The 17,552-nt window shown below is 42.1% G+C and overlaps 4 protein-coding genes across 5 annotated transcripts in view; 3 read left to right on the top strand and 1 right to left on the bottom strand.

Moving 5' to 3' along the window:
* LOC118419020 (delta(7)-sterol 5(6)-desaturase erg32-like) overlaps positions 1-3,988 on the top strand; it is an 8,833-nt gene extending 4,845 nt beyond the window's left edge. Inside the window, exons 4-7 of the mRNA XM_035825242.1 lie at positions 572-774; positions 898-1,055; positions 1,331-1,451; positions 2,041-3,988. Coding sequence (XP_035681135.1) covers positions 572-774; positions 898-1,055; positions 1,331-1,451; positions 2,041-2,179 — 621 coding nt within the window. The 3' untranslated portion in view covers positions 2,180-3,988. The remainder of the gene's footprint in view (positions 1-571; positions 775-897; positions 1,056-1,330; positions 1,452-2,040) is intronic.
* A 1,240-nt stretch (positions 3,989-5,228) lies between these two features.
* Positions 5,229-12,293, top strand: LOC118419019 (probable protein S-acyltransferase 23). The gene is made up of 9 exons (XM_035825241.1): positions 5,229-5,487; positions 6,268-6,674; positions 7,075-7,208; positions 7,690-7,841; positions 8,283-8,379; positions 8,734-8,886; positions 9,314-9,486; positions 9,853-10,018; positions 10,597-12,293. The coding sequence occupies exons 1-9, from the start codon at positions 5,339-5,341 to the stop codon at positions 10,795-10,797; spliced, it is 1,632 nt and encodes a 543-aa protein (XP_035681134.1). The 5' UTR covers positions 5,229-5,338; the 3' UTR covers positions 10,798-12,293.
* Positions 12,294-12,517: 224 nt separating this feature from the next.
* LOC118419018 (tectonic-3-like) lies at positions 12,518-15,162 on the bottom strand. The gene has a single exon (XM_035825240.1). It carries the CDS (start codon positions 15,139-15,141, stop codon positions 13,081-13,083), a length of 2,061 nt encoding a protein of 686 aa, XP_035681133.1. The 5' UTR covers positions 15,142-15,162; the 3' UTR covers positions 12,518-13,080.
* A 1,368-nt stretch (positions 15,163-16,530) lies between these two features.
* LOC118418902 (centrosomal protein of 135 kDa-like) overlaps positions 16,531-17,552 on the top strand; it is a 30,974-nt gene continuing 29,952 nt past the window's right edge. For both annotated transcript variants that reach the window (XM_035825023.1, XM_035825022.1), the window contains exon 1: positions 16,531-16,710. In XM_035825023.1, the coding sequence (XP_035680916.1) occupies positions 16,552-16,710 (159 nt within the window). In that variant the 5' untranslated portion in view covers positions 16,531-16,551. The remainder of the gene's footprint in view (positions 16,711-17,552) is intronic.

Below are 17,552 nucleotides of genomic sequence, written 5' to 3'. Positions count from 1 at the left end.
CCTGCTCTTCGGTGTAATACACCAGCTTCTGTATCTTTCTCTGTATCGCCGGTATACCTGCTCTTCGGTGTAACACACCAGCTTCTGTATCTTTCTCTGTATCGCCGGTATACCTGCTCTTCGGTGTAATACACCAGCTTCTGTATCTGTATCTGTATCGCCGGTATGACTGCAATCTGGCATAACATACCAGCCTGCAGACACACTGTTTTTAACATGATATTGTACTGAACGACATGTAAATTCATTTTAAGTTATAACCTCCTTGAAGTCATCGACAAACTACCTGGTGTGTGGGGGCAGCCACGCTGTCTGAAGGTTGAAGGTCCCTCTCCCAGTTCAAAACTGAACTGGCGAGGACCATTCTGCGTTGAGCCACCCCTACACGTCCACACACACAATCAGTATGTTCCTGCTTACTTTGTTTATTGGTTTAACAGGCACTTGTGTTGTGACTCTCATTGTATGAATCTGAGAGTATTTAAAAAACACCGACAAGGTGTTTATGAATGTTTCTCGGTTTGTAACACACCAATATATCTCCGCTGACGGACGCGCATGTAATTTTCAGGAGAACGAGGCCCACGCTGTGATGCTGGGCTCGTTCAACATGGTGCTGGGAGGAACCCTGTCTGGCACCATCGCCTGTTACATCGTGAACGGTGGTTACAGCATGCTGTACTTCAATTTGTGGGACTACGGCATTGTTTACACCGTACTGTCTACCATGTTTGTGTTCCTGCTGAACGAATGGACCGTCTACTGGTCCCACCGGTAAGTAGCATTTTGCTACTCTCCAAGCAGATGTTGATTGGAAACACCACATTACTGTTGATAGAGCCATGTAGATGTCTAGGTACTGCATGTGTAGTGAGGTTCCGTTTTCTTGTCGTGCAGAATCATGCACATGCCTGTGCTGTACAAGAAGATCCACAAGTGGCACCACCGCTACATCCAGCCGACGGCCTTCACGGCCAGCGCCATGCATCCGTGCGAGTTCCTCCTCAACCAGTGCATCATGGCGGCTCCCATGTTCATCTTTCCTCTCCATGTCGGTAAAGCAACATTTCTATTCTATTCATTTTGTTGTGTACTTACCTTCGGTTACTTCACAATGTTGTGACAGGCGCCAAGTCGGACAAGCGCCAAACTATTGAAGATCGGGAAAACCTGCCATACTCTGATACTGTGAAGATGACAACATTTGTCGTAGGAACCTCACTATAACAGCCAGCGCAGTCAGTTTGGCACATCACAGACTATGTATCGTCCAGAAATTCAAAAGTTACGTAAAATGTCATATATTTACACGTACTTGCTTCCTGAACAGGTTCGTACGTAGGCGTCCTGCTGTGGACGTACTACTACGGCATGAGGGACCACTCAGGCATCATCAGTGAGTCACCGTGGCCATGGCAACAGGACGTCATGTTTCACGACGACCACCACCTGTAAGTTTGCTAAATGACGTAACCTACGCTGCAGAAAGTTGCTGGCCGAATCAATTTCAATTACGCCCTGCTTTCTGATTAGTTATAGTTTTCTTTTCCTACTTTTCCTTGTTGTTTTCTTTTCTTACTTTCTTTTTCTCAATAGGTTCCTTTGTGAATATTGTTATAAGAAAATGTAAAGAGAAAACGGTAACTTCTCGTAATTAGAATTGTTTAAAATAGGCTATAGCTATAGAAAACACGTTCTGTCGGCGATATTCTGCAAATGACGTGTTTCCTTTCACCGTTTGAAATTTTGAAAAATATAGCTTTGTCTATCTTGAGCTCATTACAATTTCTGGGTCTATCTTCTGAAATGATTAATGACTATTTGGGCTATCGACGATAGAGGTTAGACTTGACGCAATACAAATCTACACAAATCTACTAAAGAATAAGGTCTGAAGACAAATGCGACTGTTGGATTGATTTTTTATTTGATATGTCAATGAGGTGGTCAATAAGTAATTGATCGAGCGGGAATTATTCCTCCTTACAAGTGCAGAGTGCTCTTCGACTAACAACCATCCCGCTGTCTGTCATTTCACAGCTACTTCCACGTGAACTTCGGCATGAACACCAAGTTCATCGACATGATGTACGGCACGGTGCGCAGGAAGGACAGGGAGTACAGCGAGGACATCTTCTACGGCTTCGGGCGGGAGAAGGCGGAGAACAAGGCACAATAAGCTCACGACTTCTTGACGGAACCACGATCATTTCTGCACAGAAAATTGTGCAACAGCTTTTAGGGTTTTACTGGTTTGACTGATTCTTGTTTAGTTCAGGTATTCTCCAAAATGATGTAGAAAAACAAACCCGCGAAAGGCATCCTCCCCCCCCCCTTCCATCCGGCCAGGGGACAGATCAATTCGAAATCATTCTTGTTGCAACTTGTAGTATTTGCCACAGTACGATGCAGAATGATGTAATTAATGAGATGTTGATTTCTCTTCATCACATCATTCTATATCCTACTTTTCGATAATTCCATACGACGAAGGCCGGGGGAAGACTGGGGAAACAGTCATACTTCCCACGTACAATGGGAATGCAACAATCTCTCTGCGGAGGTTGCACCTTTCTCAACTCTTGAAACTTTTAAGTCAAAAAACTTTAATCAGGCATAAACTCCTTTCCCCGCTTAGCGCAGTTAACCCGTACGTGACAGGCAGCAGAATCTTCAATACGATGAAGCTGGCTGTCTTAAACGAATGAAGAAGGAATCTTTCTTTCCAAAACCAAATCCTGTAGGTTTTGTAGGATGGTGCAGAAAGATCGTTTTGATGCACATGATCTGTGTAATCAGTGCACGAATGAAGCAGTTTTCAATGCAATGTAGATGTTATATCCACACTGCAGTGCAGTGTATCGGTGCGTGATACAGAGGTTTCACGTGATCAGGGTGTAGTTTGTTATTAGTTTTAAATACTTGTCTCAATTCTGATTAGATGAGTCGGTGTGACGTCACGAAGGTGACTGATTGTCTCATCATGTGAAGGACATGACATCCCCCATGGGACTGACCTTCCTCTTACTTAGAACCAAACGACTATGGCATGAGAAGGGATATATTGCTTCACTTTTCGCATTCCTACCCAGTTGATTGTTGGAAAGTGTTCCACTCGATAGCTATTTCAATGTATTAGTTAGTTTGTCATAATCTCCAAGCAGATAGTTCGGTGGCAAAATCGTTATGTCGACGAATTTGCCTCTCTACAGCTGCCTGGAGATTAACTTTGCCATATATCAATTTAGTTGTGTGAAACTATTTTGTCTTGTAGTCACAGTGCCATTCAGCCCATTGCTCATGGCGTTTTGTGAGTGTGGCTCAACTTATTAGAAGTAACGTGTAATGGTGCGGCGCGACTGTAGCCTGTTTTTTAGGAAACAAAAGTTTCATTGATGCAATGTTTGGAGACGGAACTACAGAGGAACCAACAGTCGGGGCCGTGCTTGTGAACACGGAGAGCGAGCTGGGCCACATTCCGCGCGCTTGTTTGTGTACCGGTGTGCCGTGCTGTGACTCATAATCATATTTACATAATGGGCATGAAAAGAGCAAACATTTCACCCTTAACGGTTTTAATAACATCTTAAGTCACATTTTGTAGTATGCACATGTTGTGTAGACCATGAGTCAAGTGATGGGTAATGTACTATGAGATGGTGTGTAGTGTAGGGACTATATTTAGCAATTTGGCTCCTACACAACACAAGAAGGTCAGGAAGGTGTAAAAGTCGGACTGTTCTAGAAAGGTCGATGGTTAAATAAACACACATTGTGCTGACATAGCTGGGATACGTGCTGTGTGCGAACCGGACTTTGCTCTATTGTGTAAACCGACCGATGATGAGAAAGAATTGTTGCGATAAATACACATAATGTTATAAAGATCTTTCCTGACAAACAATGACGGACGAATTCTCCTCGTCAGGAGTTTGTCAGACTGGTCTGTGTGATGTTATGGAAGCTCATTAAACCGTTCTTTCTTGTAGGAAGTCTCCGTGTAACTTTCTGACAATACTTTTTTATAACGTTAAGTAGGTTATAAGCCGGTTCACGGTTTAACATGCGCATGAATTTAGGGTAATATGTCAAAGTGGAAGGCCCTGAGACACAAACACGTCTGGACTTGCATGTATAAACCATGGTCTATATAAGAAACGTTTGCAGGTTAGGGGTATTCAGCTTTGGCTTCGAGTAGGCGCAGTTTAAACCGTGAGCCGTCTTATTGACGCAGGTAATATAGGCCTCTCCCAGCTGTCAGTCAAATTGAGCAACTCAACCAATAAGGGGTGTCCGTCTTTTTTTTCATTTCTACGCTTTGTGTGCATTTCTATTTTTGGCCGAGATACTTCGTACTAGTAAGTGGTGCTATTGGATCGATCTTTTCAGGGAGGACTATATTGTGTAAGAAAAATACCGACGAAAGGTAATGAGCTTTCATACAGGCAAAGTCCAAATGCTTTTAGCAAATAGCAAAGGTCTAAAGGAATGCTTCAATCACGCAAGATTTGTCAGCAATTCTGGATCATTCTGTAGCCTGGTACATGGTACAGACTAGGTCTGGGCATAATTCTTCCAGACCAGGCTAGCATCATTCAGGGCCGCATTTCCAAATCGGCACGCGGTCGGACCGTGAGTTTGTAGGAAGAAAGAATATGATATAAAATACACATCAGCACCAAGAGGCCACGTCTAGCGAAATAATAGACGTTAAACGAGGACAACAACAACAACAACAAATAAAAACAAAACACACAAGACATAAGAAATGGCAATTAGCATAAGATGTGCATACTTGATATGATCATCTGAATAAACTTTTAATTTCCGCTCGGTCGAGCCCCGGATCGGAAACGTCACCCTAAGATAACATAATGATGATAACATCACAGAATTGTAACGTAGAAACTTTGATAGCAACAACACAAAATTTCACAAATTCTGAAAGAGACTTTTGTGCAGCTAAAGATGATATCTATAAGTCTATAATAGACAAACATAGATAAATGTTAACAGGTCAACTGTATTCATCTCTCGTCCAACTGACCTTTATAATACTTTCCCCCTCTCACCTATGAACACACTTGCAGATTTTCAAAATTGCGTCGACTGCAAAGTACTAGTGATATTAAACAATGATGTTTGGTAGAATGTCGGGATCGGGTTGTATACTAAGTTAAACATGTCTAACGTTACCAAGAAGATAACTTTAATGGCGGAAAAACGACACCATATGTTTAAAGTTAGCACCTGGCAACAACAACAACAGCAACACCTGTCCTGAGCGGGAAATTTGAAGAACAAACAACACGCATGCGTAATACGAGCGAGACCCAAGATGGCGACGGTGGACTCTTCCACAACATCAAGTTCCCATGGCCACGACACCGGCAGCGGTCATGGCGACAAGGAGCCGTGCTGTGGGGCCGTGCAGTGTAAGGATGGCAAGGTGGAACCCGTGGACATCTTTTATGCCGCCAAACTTGGGTATGTAGTATGATATTTGGAGAGGACTTTGTGGGTGGGAGGGGGGCGGCTTGCGAGGTGTGTCCAGATCCATGAGCTAGATGTAGAAGTACAAGGCTTGTACATGTACTAGGATTTTGGGCTTGGCGTCTAGACCTAAGTCTTATAAATATATGCCACAAAGCTAAGCCGGTTCTATCGCTGTCGTATGGACTGTGTTCAATGTGATCTAACGTTATGCTTACAGTTACACTGTAAATTGTGCTTGATTAAGTTGATATTACTGTGTTAGGTACACAACCTGGGCTTCTGGTACATAAATTTTAACTTCAAGGTCTAGTTTACAGGTACAAACATGCATAACAGTTGTAGTTTATCAGATGCAATGTGTGATTTAGTCTAAAACCTAGGGAAATAACTACAGGTCTTCACGCACCTCTTTCTTACTACATTTGTAGTAATATGCAGCTCATTGACCCCAGCGCATTAAGCTTATCTCTCATGACCATGTCCGAGCCGGATGCTCCTTTCTATTTTCAGCCCAGGTTTCAGGGTAGCTGGGTTTTAAGAAACTCTCAAAGTACAACATCATTTATGTAAAATATATTAAAGAATGTTTAGACATCAGAGATTCCTCCAATGATTGTAAAAGCCTCCAATGATTGTAAAAGATAAAGTTATCCCATACTACACAGCACACACTCCTGTATTAAAGTTAAGTTAAATTAAGCTATAGAACTGTAGAAGTTATGTATGTAAACATGTTTGAATCTTACTATCATTGACCTGCCTCTCTTCCAGTATGCTGATTCCTTGTCAGGAGTTTATAGAACACCTGGGCACGGCAGTGCTACACACCTGTGATGAGAAAGGCCACACCCCGCTGCACTGGGCAGCCCTGGGCGGACACACCGCCGTCGTACGATACTTCATCGACTGCAAGGCGCCGCTGGACAAGCAGAGCGAGAACAAGCTGGGACCACGCCCCATCCACTGGGCGTGTGTGCGCGGCCATGTCGGGATCGTGGACCTGTTGTTACAGCAGGGCGTGCCGATAGACACCCCCGACAGTAAGGGGTGTACGCCACTCATTCTGGCTTGTCAGTATGGACAGACTATAGTCGCTGCATACCTGATGAGCAAGGGTGCACGCTTACAGATGCTGGACCATGAAGGGGACAATGCTCTGCACTGGGCATGTTTTAAAGGTAATGACTTTATTCCTCTCAACTGTAGTATTACTTAAAGTACCATCAACATCTCTCATAGTAATGTTCTCTGTGTGTGTAGCAGGAAGAACTTTTAATTTTATCTCCCAAACCGAGACTAAAGTAATAAGTTTGCACTACTTTGATTGTAAGTTGTTGGCCATTGTACAAGGCCATACATTTGAAAATATCTGTTGGAGACATAATTGTACTTGTAAAGCTGCTCCAATTATCTTACTTCAATAACTGACATTTTATTTTATAATATTGCTTGTGATTTTATTTCCATAGACCTGGATATTAGTTTTATGATAATGGTAGAAAAAAATTATACATGTGAATATTTATGGTGCTTTCTGTCCAATAATTCAGTAAATTTGTTTGCTTTTCTTTGTCCCAGGCCAAGCTGAACTTGTGAGACTGCTGATCTTCTCAGGCTTCAACCCCAGACAGAGAGACAACTATGGACAGACACCCCTCCATCTCGCCTGTATCAACGGCAACCTGAACATTGTCAAAGAACTTGTAGAGGAGGTACATGTACATGTCATACAGAACCTGAAAAGATTTTAGGCTATCTCAATTTGATTTCTTGAACCTTGGTAACCGATTTTACCCTCTTACATGTTACAATACAAAACCTTATCATAAAGTATTCCCATAAAGATTTGACAAATCTAAGAATTTTGAATTGTTCAGGTTTCATATGTATGATATTGGATAAGATATGCAAATAAACCTATACATGTTTTGGAAGCAAAGTATTCAGGTAACAGGTGGAAATTTATATTGCTGGGTCACATTTTTCACCAGCCTTTTTAGACCTACCTTTTATTGTGCACAGTTTAAATGCTCAAACTTTCCCCACTTCCAAACTTCACCAGCAAATTTTTCATGCACAGAAAACCCAAATGCCATTAACAATTTAGCATGGAACATTTGGATCCCTAGAATATATACCTGTAGACATGTACATGTTGTTTTGCCTACAATTGTTCTCCCTTTTCTTTTAAAGGATGATGTAGAGGTGGACCTGGAGGATAAGAACGGTAAGACTCCCCTGATGCTGGCCATTGGAAGGAAACACCACAGCATCGAGGCATATCTGAAGAATAGGCTGGAGAGGAAGAGGACCATACTCGGGTCCATGCCAAAATTTGACTGGTCGTAAGTCAACGTTTACCTTGCGATTTGGAGTTACTTTGCAGATTAAAAACTTAATTCATGTGTACAAAAATTAGGAAACATGCAACTTTGCAGGTCCAAGGCATCAGGTCCAAGGCATCATTGTCATTGTCATCATTGAGTCGTGTTATTAGATTTGTAGTGTCTGTACAAAATTGTAGAAGTTTCTCTGAGCTCTAAGTAGCATGGCTCTCTGTAGTGGCATGGTAGCTGGATTTAAGTGGCAAGTTCGATGCTGCTTGTGATAAATATTCAATATCCAAATTGATAAATGGCATGGGCCAAATGTATAATGAAAATGGATGCCAGACACTCTGATTGCAGATTACCAAAGTTGTAGCTGGAAAATAACTGTGTTTTTTCATAATGTAGAAAGAAACTAGTCAGTTTGGTAAAATAATCTTTTTCCCATCCCTGCTACAGAACACTGTTGTGGGGACCTCCAGGCAACAGCAAGGGTGCCTTACTCTTCTTCATCTGTAGTGTTCTCTTCTGGGGCTATCCAATGTATATATTCAAGGTAACACCTTTCATGGCATACTGGAAATGCTTTAATTTAAGACAGCTATTATAAGAGTGGCAAACAAATGAAATTTTTTTTGGTCAGAGGAGGCACATGTGTGTATTCTATGTTTATGTTGGGCAGCTGGATTAAAGTGTTAGGGAGTAAGTGTGTATTCTGTGGTGTGAATGTGTATAACTGTGTATATGTGTGTATCTTTGTGTCTGTGTGCATATGTGTGCATGCATGAGTGTGTGTGTGTGTGTCAATGTGTTTGTGTATTGTGTGTGTTTTTCTGCAGAGCAGTTTTAACACGTTCTGCCAGACAGTGCCTACTCTGAATTTTTATCCCCTTATCTGTGTATGTCCCAGGTCATCCCCTACACTCTACAGGAAATGCAGGCTCTACACCTGCTCTTCTTCCTGGACAACTGTCTGATGTGGTACTTCCTGTACAAGGCTTCCACCACAGAACCTGGGTACCTGCCAAGGGATACCGAGGAGTACCACAACTCCATCAGACAGGTACCAGGGTTGAATGTTCTACTGTCAAAGTGTCCTTGTGGTACTAGTACTTTGATTTGATTTGGTTCCGCAAAGGATAAAAAGCTTGCTGGCAGCGCTGAATTGTGCAGCTTGGATCCAGATAGAACATGAATTTTACATACACATCATTTTCCATTAGCTTTGGTTCATTCAAAATTGATAAAGATGTAATTACGTCATCTTCTAAGGTGAAATATTTCTGAAATAGTATCATGTTTTGCAACATTGATGGTGTAACCATGGTGTAACTTACATGACTTTTAATTTTTATACTTGATTTAGATTATACAAGTGATCTTCATTAGCATTGGGTGGTGCCTGTCCTTAATGAGAAACAAAAGTTGAGCAAGTATGAAAAGTTTTATTGGTAACCATTCCAAGTTCTTGTCCTTCCCTCATGTTGTAGGCTGCCCATTTTGATGAGTGGCAGGCAGGAGCCAATCCTCTCACCCGTCTGTGTCATACGTGTCGCCTGGTCAAACCTCTCCGCAGCAAGCACTGCCGCGTCTGTAACCGCTGTGTGGACTGCTTCGACCATCACTGCCCCTACATCTATAACTGTGTGGGCTTCAGGAATAGGTAAATATGGCCTCTCTAACAACCTTTCTACAATATCGGTAATCCTCAATCCTGATGTAGTGAAATTTTTGGCTATCTTTGATGGGATGTACATTTTGTAGATTTAACATGTGAGTGAAACACCACACATTCAAAATGTATACACTGCATGCAGATTGTACACATTGAATGGATATTACATATGTTGAATGTAGACAGCACACACTATATGCAGAATGCACTCACTTCTAGTATATGAAGATCACGTATAGCAAATTTAGATTGCATTCATGAAATGCCAAGTGCACATATTGAATGCAAAGTGTGCACATCGTAGCATAGATTTATAGAATTGACATCTTATCCTAATGTTCATCCCTGTACCAGAGGGGCTTTCTTGTGCTTCGTCACCTCCACACTGACAGTCATGTGGATCAGCATCTACCTTGTGTGGGGGGTACTGAGCGAGCAGGGCTGGGACATCCTCATGCTCATTGGGTTTCTGGAGTTGGTGTTTTTCAGCTTTATTGCCTTAGCTGTCTCTGGCATGGCTGTAAGTATGGCATCCTCCTTACCAATACATGTTTAGCTAAGTGTGAGACTGCTTTTCTTATGTAGGTAATGCTAGTTCACCTTTATACGCAGGGTAATGTATATCCATTATGTTCAAAACAAGGGACCCGGTATTTAGAGATATCAACTTAATGAACAGTGGCTTCAAACTGCTATATTGTGAATATATTAATTACGTATGTTTCAGTGACAGTGGCTTCAAACTGCTATATTGTGAATACATGTATATTACGTATGTTTCAGTGACAGTGGTTTCAAACTACTATATTGCCTCCTTCTGTCAATGCATTGGCTATGGCTGAACTGTCCTATATGAGGATGATAGCCTGTCATATAGGGCACACCTGTAAGCTAACTCAGGATCAGCTTTATTTTCAGCAAATCTATTTGTACTCAATTATTCTAGTGACGCTAACGAAGAGTGATGGATGGCACTTGAAACCTATAGAAGTAAATCTTCAAATTTTTGCCCAGCTGTAGAAATTCAATTGCCATTGAATGGAGTAAACTGTTCATTTTTTTTTTCTACTTTGACATTGCCCATTATTTGCCCACCAGTGGTATATGGTTGCTATGAACATCACCACAAATGAGAGGCTGAACATGAAGCGATACGAGTACCTGAAGGATGGCAACGGGCGCTTCTACAACCCCTTCATGAGAACGATGAAGGACAACTGTATGGAGTACTTCCACATGAAGAAACCTCTGTCTGAAGTAGAGGTGGAGTTCATGAGCGCACGGGTCAACATTGTATAGTACACAGTCTGACTTCTCACTGTGGAAATTGTACAGAATAGAACTCAATTAAACAATTTGAGAGATGAAATAGATCATTGGATATCGGGTCTCTCAGTGGTTACATAAACTCTCCACAAAGAACTACAATGTACCAGTATGTTGCTCTGGTCTCACTTTGTCAGTCTTTGAATTGACTTTGCTGACTGTATGTTTGTGTTGCCATGAATATAGATGTGTAAAGATCTTTTGAAACCAATGTACAAGTGTGCATCAGGAAATACAGTTCTTGATCATTTTGTAATTTTTCAGGGTTACATGGCATTAGAGACCATGGGCCATACAACAGCAATGCCCTGATATATCCAGAATATAAAGGACCATCTAATGTTTCTGCTGTATGTAAAGGCGCTCAAATTTTATGGTGCCATTATCAACTATAATCTGTTATCAAAATTAATGAAAATTATTGATATGTGTTCAAAAACACAATATACTAGATTATAATAATTATGCATGATAAGACAATGTTATCAATGTTACCTCTGACTTTTTAATGGTGAGTGTGTGTGAAATTTGTTAATTTAAAAGTGAACAGTCTATGCAATTTTTTCTTTTGTCCTGCTAAGATTATTTCCTGTTGACTTTCTTGTGCAAATACAAAAATGTAACCGCTTTGTTTTTCACAGCTTCATGATGTTTCCTGTCAGTGATGCCACTGATAATTGTGGAAGCTATCTGTTTTTGTTTTATCCAGTTCTTTTGTATTATGTAATATTCTACCTAGGTGTCTAACCTTCATCAATGCATCTTAATAATACTTATATTGTAGGCCTGTTGAGATAACACATTGTACTGTTACAGCATACCAGGGATTATACATGTATGCAGTATCATATTGGCAGCTCTGATGTTTTCGTGTTAATATCTTCTTTTTTAACAAGAATAAGAAATGTCATTCTAAGATATAAAAGACATTAGTTTCAGGCAGGGCTCTAGCCAGCTCGAAATTTTTTTCCGTCAGCCAATTCCCATTGTCGCGAAAACACTATTTCAGGAGTTAGAGAGACTGAACTGAGACCTTGAAAAACGGGTTTTAATGAGATTATCGTATGCGAAAGGGCACCGACACACATTGTCAACAATCATAACAATAGCAAAACAAACAGTGTGTGGCTTTTACGGTCTTGGACGGCGTCCCCAAGCCGCCTGTAGCTTCCACAAAGTAGCTTTTATCAGATTTTTGTCCGTCAAGGTTGACGGATTGGTTTAAAAATTTTTCCGTCACATGCAGCAAATTTCCGTCAATTGACGGAAAAACGGACGCTGGCTAAAGCCCTGGTTTCAGGAGACCACAGTAGCACTTTGCAAGTTGAAAGACACAGAGGATGCATTTGTTTCTTTCTATTTGACTGTCTAGATATTACTAGGTTGAATAGAGAATTTTGTAAATTTGATTGTATAGAAAGTTGTTTTTAGTTTGTTACCACATGCAATATGATTGAATTGAAGAACAAGTTTCTCTGGCCAATCTTGCTATCAGATACTAGTATTCCTGACAGCTAGTTAAGGGCCATGCCCACAAAGGTTGAAACCGCAGCCTCCATAAGGTATTGTGTAGACTGCAGGTGAGGCTCTACATAGGAGAATGGGTGGGTTCTCACAGGATCTACTAGTAGTGATGCTATGCTAAAAAAGCAGGCAATGGACTCGCATGTTTCCAATCTTCAGAATTTTACTACTGAACAGCAGTTTTATTACTGACAACACAACACTGATATAGTAAAGAATCTTATCACTCAAGTAAGTTCGACTTATGACTTCTACAATGAATTTCACACTACTATAAAAGCATTTAAGATTGTGACATGCGTCTCCTGTTGCAACTTAAAATTGAAAAACAAACAGTCTGAGGAAATATTTTAGTTAAAGGCTAGCCAGCAGCATGAACCAAATTTACAAAAAGCTGCAGCTTTAAAGACAGATCTGTACATACATAAATCAAACTTAAATAGTATGAAATCAAACTTAGTATTTGATATGCTGGCACAGATTTATTGTACAATTATCTACATCTTTGATCAATGACAACACAGCCAGTCTAGAACACACAAACTTACACTATATATAGTTGTATGTACAATATTTCAGCATCGGTGATAAAACTTTCCCAAGCGTACAGCTGAGGACATCACAAAGTTCACGCAAAACTGACACATGAACATATTCAGCTCCAGATATTGTGTAGAAAACTGGCTGTATGACTGCTTCACAACAAGAGAATCTACGATACCCAACCCTTGACTATCTGCTTACAAGGGCAGAAATTACAAAAGCAGTGACGTAAACCACTCTACTTAAACCAAGGTGGGAAACTGCAGAGGAAGCAGCCTGGAATGGGTAGAAAAAGTCGTAAGGCAGCTGAGTTCGGATGGTTGGGTACTCCGCCAGGGAGGCTGTGGGAGATGACGAGGCGTCGATGAAGGAAACACTGGAGACAACCTCAAACTGCTGGGCAGCCTGTGGCCCTCCTGCCTGGCACTGTGTCCCCACACAGGTGAAGGTGATGTCCTGGGGATTCTCAAATCTGAACCTCACTGCAAGAATCTTGGGCTGCGGATTCGACAATGCCCCAATGTTAGCATACAGCACTTCTATGTGCATACCTAAAACAACATTTCGACAAGTGGTTGTTCTGAAGCCTGTTGTTTGGGCGACTGGTTCGTTGACTCTCAGGATTTCTACCCAATCTCCAACAGTGTCTAGCTGGGAGTTTCCGAACATGGCAACGTGAGTGGGTGGGTTTGTGCCCAGTAAGGCATCGTTAGCGGTGCTCTGTAGGAGCGTGCACACGTCCGTGATGTTGGTGAAGAAGACTGTGAGCAGACATCCCGATCTCATGTCCTCACCAAACACAACCGAGGCGCGGTCAGTGGACGATGTCACACAGCTGCCATCAGCTGAGCTGGACAGCATGGACAGCCAGCTGTTCCTATCGCTGCTCACGACTATGGAGCGAAGCTGTTCAGCAGTAGTGGCTGATGTTGTCTGCACAAGATTCCCAGCTAGGACAGGCTCTCCGACTACATAACCAGGATTGCCGCTTCGTCTAAAGCCAGCCACAGAATCCTGCTTGCCAAAGGTGATGGCAAAACTCTGCTGCACTGAGGTCTGTGTGGAGAGAACTGAACCAAGGGTAAAGGACACTTCCACTGCAGATATGCCCTGACTACCATTGTGTGTCACAGTGTAAGCAACTTGGAGAACAACATTGTCACACAAGCCACTGGTTCCATTGTAGACAGGTGCCGGGACTGAGCCTGCAGGAAAAGTACAGGAGACGATGTTGCCCTCTCTGTCCTGGCAGGTGATGTTTGTCAGCGTGAAGTTCACAAGGTCGGGGTTGTCGAAAAGGTTGGTCGTGTTGTCAGCAGTGGCGTTTCCCGGCAGACTGGTGGTGACAGCAGCAGTGACATTAGCTGTAGTCATGGCAACTGTGGTGACAGTAGGGACAGTTGCTGTTCCAGTAGCAGCAGCTGTTGTAGGCGGAAGTGTGGACTGAAACAAGGCAGGCGTTCTTGCCACCTTTAAGCCCAGGTAATATATGTTTGCATTCAGCGATGGACTTGTCTCACACTGATCGGCAAGACTATTCCACTCACGAGTGCAAGATGTTGTTTCATCCAGTAAAAAGCCAGCAACACTACTGTCCAGGCAGTTAGAGGTGATGTCAGCTTTGGGCAGCCCCAAAGTGCCCTGGGCACCACTCTCGTTCACAGTGTAGATAGGGTCTCCAGACTTGTAGAAGTTCTCATACACGGTAGCTGTGCTGCCCACCTGGCTGTAAGATGTCGTTTCATACGTCTGTACCAGGTCTTGGAAAGCCTGCTCGGTCTCGACTGTGTCAGCACCAGTGTAGTAGTTTCTTCCAGGGTAGTTATCGGTGTAAATGCAGAACAGGTTGTTGGACTCCAAGTTGGAAACAAACTGGGTGTTCTCGAATACAATGATATGGTCCTGGACACACAGCCGATCGTCCGGTTTGTAGAGGTTCTCCAGACACTGGCTGAAGCTCTGTGCGTCCTGGCTGCTGCAGTCCGCGTCACAGCAGCAGTTGACGTCGCAGGCGTTCAGCGTCAGGTCACAGGTACAGCTGCCGACGTTGGTGTTCACCGGGAAGGTGGTCTGAGTTGCCGGCGCCTCTGTGGCAGGAGCCGGCGTAGTTGGGGCTGCTGGGGCTGCTGTCGATACGGCTTGTGTTGTGGGACGTTGTGTTGTACCGGGTGCTGTTGTTTGGGCTCGCACGCCCAGCAGAACGGAGCAAAACGCGAGGAAGAAAAACAACGACTGGAATGTGACCGCCATCTTGGTGTAACCGTCTCTATGGTGCGGTCAGAGGTCATCATTCTGCAGAGTAGAAATGTACCTCAAAATGAAAAGAAAACATTTTTAGGATCTTTCCTGTCATTATTTTGTGATTATATAAAAGAATATCTACTAATATTGTCAAACTTTTGTGTTTTATTGATTCTTAGAGCAATCTGATGGAAACTAGAGGTCACGGCGCACGCGCACTTCTCTCCGATTCGACGCGGTGTTTTTGAGTTTTTGTTTTTACGGTTTTCCAGGATGATTTACTAACTCACAACAACGGGAGCACATGTACCACTCAAAACGTGACGAATCCATAACTAAAGTCCACGCATAGTAAGTGCACAGGTCTCTGTTCTTTGAGATAGCAAAAATTCGTAGAAACTTGTAGTGTCTTTGTGACCGCCATCTTTTCTGATTTCTCATGAATTATTTTTCTGAGATTTTTCATTTTGACAAGTACGATTTCTTCTTCCTATTCTTCCCACACCTTCAGTATTATTGCATTCGACAAGAAGGTTATATTTTCAGTAGTGCTTTGTATGTGCTTTGCAGCTTGGTGTGGTGTGGTGTGTGTGTGTTTGTGTGTGTGTGTGTGTGTACATTGTGTTTGTGTGTGTGCCTGTCTGTGTGTGTACATGTGTGCTTAACTGCATGTGTTAAACATGATAAAAAAACTGTGAAAGCTTAGTGACATCAGATTCAGAACGAAAAGTGTGAGGGATATACGCATGAGTGCGCATGCGTGCGTGCGTGCGCGCGCGCGCGCGTGTGTGTGTGTGTGTGTGAGGGATATACCCATGTGACCTATTCTTACCAATTCTCACCTATCTTGGAGCCCTCCTCTGAGAGTAGAAATAAGTCATGCGATAATTGACCTGTAGACTGCCATTTTGTTCAATTAGAGGAAGATCGTCCTGCGCTATTTCGGCGATCTAAAACGGATGTGTCACATTGTGTGTAACCTTCGATTTCATACTGGGTATATCATATAAGACAACTATCACAGGTTGCATGATGGTATACCATCACCAGTCTAAAGCAGGCCGAAGAGTAAGACCGATAACACAAAAGAAAGTAAGAATTCACAATTCTGTACACAAGTGAGTGGGTGATGTATCAATTTATATGGACCAATGGTTTTGATTAAAGAGAGATTTACTGCAATGATATTACAGTCAAACCTGCCTAAGACGACCACCTGGGTCATGATGGCCAGGTGGTTGCTAAGAAGAGGTGGTCACTTGGGCTGAGGTTTGACTGTATGTACAAAAAGCATATTCCAAGTTTTCCTTTCTGGAGTGCCGACCAATTTCATAGTGTCAGATTTGGGAATCAATGAATATTGCGCCCTCCTGTTGTTCTCCAATGCATTCTTTGTTGACCTTGAAGCCTGGCCCTGTCATGACTTCTACTGCGGAGCGGAAGTTTGCGAACCTGCGGCGGCGTCTGGACCAGCTGGGTTACAGACAGCCACTGGGCATCGAGAGTCTGCCGCTTGTGGAGAAACTGTTCGCAGACCTGGTGCATACAACAGAGAGCCTGAAGAACTTGAAATTGCAGGTATATACTAGTAATATATTTGGAATGGTATTGCCACAACAATCAAAATTCAAATACGTATAAGTAAAACCTCTATAAGAAGTTTTAAAGTTAAACTATCATATATTGTGACATCTAGTAATCGTGTGTAATCATGATAAATTATAACTGTTTGTTTCTCACTTTCAAAAACACTTTGTAGTGAGCCTTGATGTCTGCTTCTGAACTGACTGCTGTGTGCACTGTGATGTCATAGGAGTCATAAGGCCACACCAATTTTATTTGTTGTGTCTTGGATTTTTTTTTTAAATTGGGTTAGTTGGTCGAAGAAGAAAAAAACTTTTTAAAAAGTTTTGAGATCGAGGGGCTTACTCAAGTTACAGTTAATTTAAGGGGTCCCTGGTAGCAAAGTTCAGAGTTTGAATAAAAATGATAACTGTACCGTCCAAAATACGCACATACAGCTACTGGAATTTGAGGCCCATAGTTAATTTGAGAAAGGAGATGCAGTAAAATTTTGTCAACACAAGGTGTGGCCATCAATTTGAAATTTTTTTTTTTTCAAATCGGTAAAAATAGGGTCAGGAAATCCGAGAAACAACAAATAAAATTGTTGAGGGGCAGAGGCCTAATCAGTGTTAATTCCATTACCTGGCAGCAGGAATGAAAAGCTTAAAATTTTGATGCTGCAAGTGCATCATATTTTCAGCTTTTGATTCCTGCTGCCAGGTAATCAAATATTTTGATCTTCAATAAGGGTGTATGTTTGGTGCAAATGTCTATGATCATTAAATGATACTTTTATTATCAGAGTTAATAATAAAATTTTGTATTTTGGTGTCATAGATACTTAATTCATTTTA

Source organism: Branchiostoma floridae, chromosome 7, assembly GCF_000003815.2.
Source record: "Branchiostoma floridae strain S238N-H82 chromosome 7, Bfl_VNyyK, whole genome shotgun sequence".
Classification (NCBI taxonomy): domain Eukaryota; kingdom Metazoa; phylum Chordata; class Leptocardii; order Amphioxiformes; family Branchiostomatidae; genus Branchiostoma; species Branchiostoma floridae.
The sequence above is the reverse complement of the archived record's forward strand: the minus strand, read 5'-3'. Positions and strand labels throughout refer to the sequence as shown.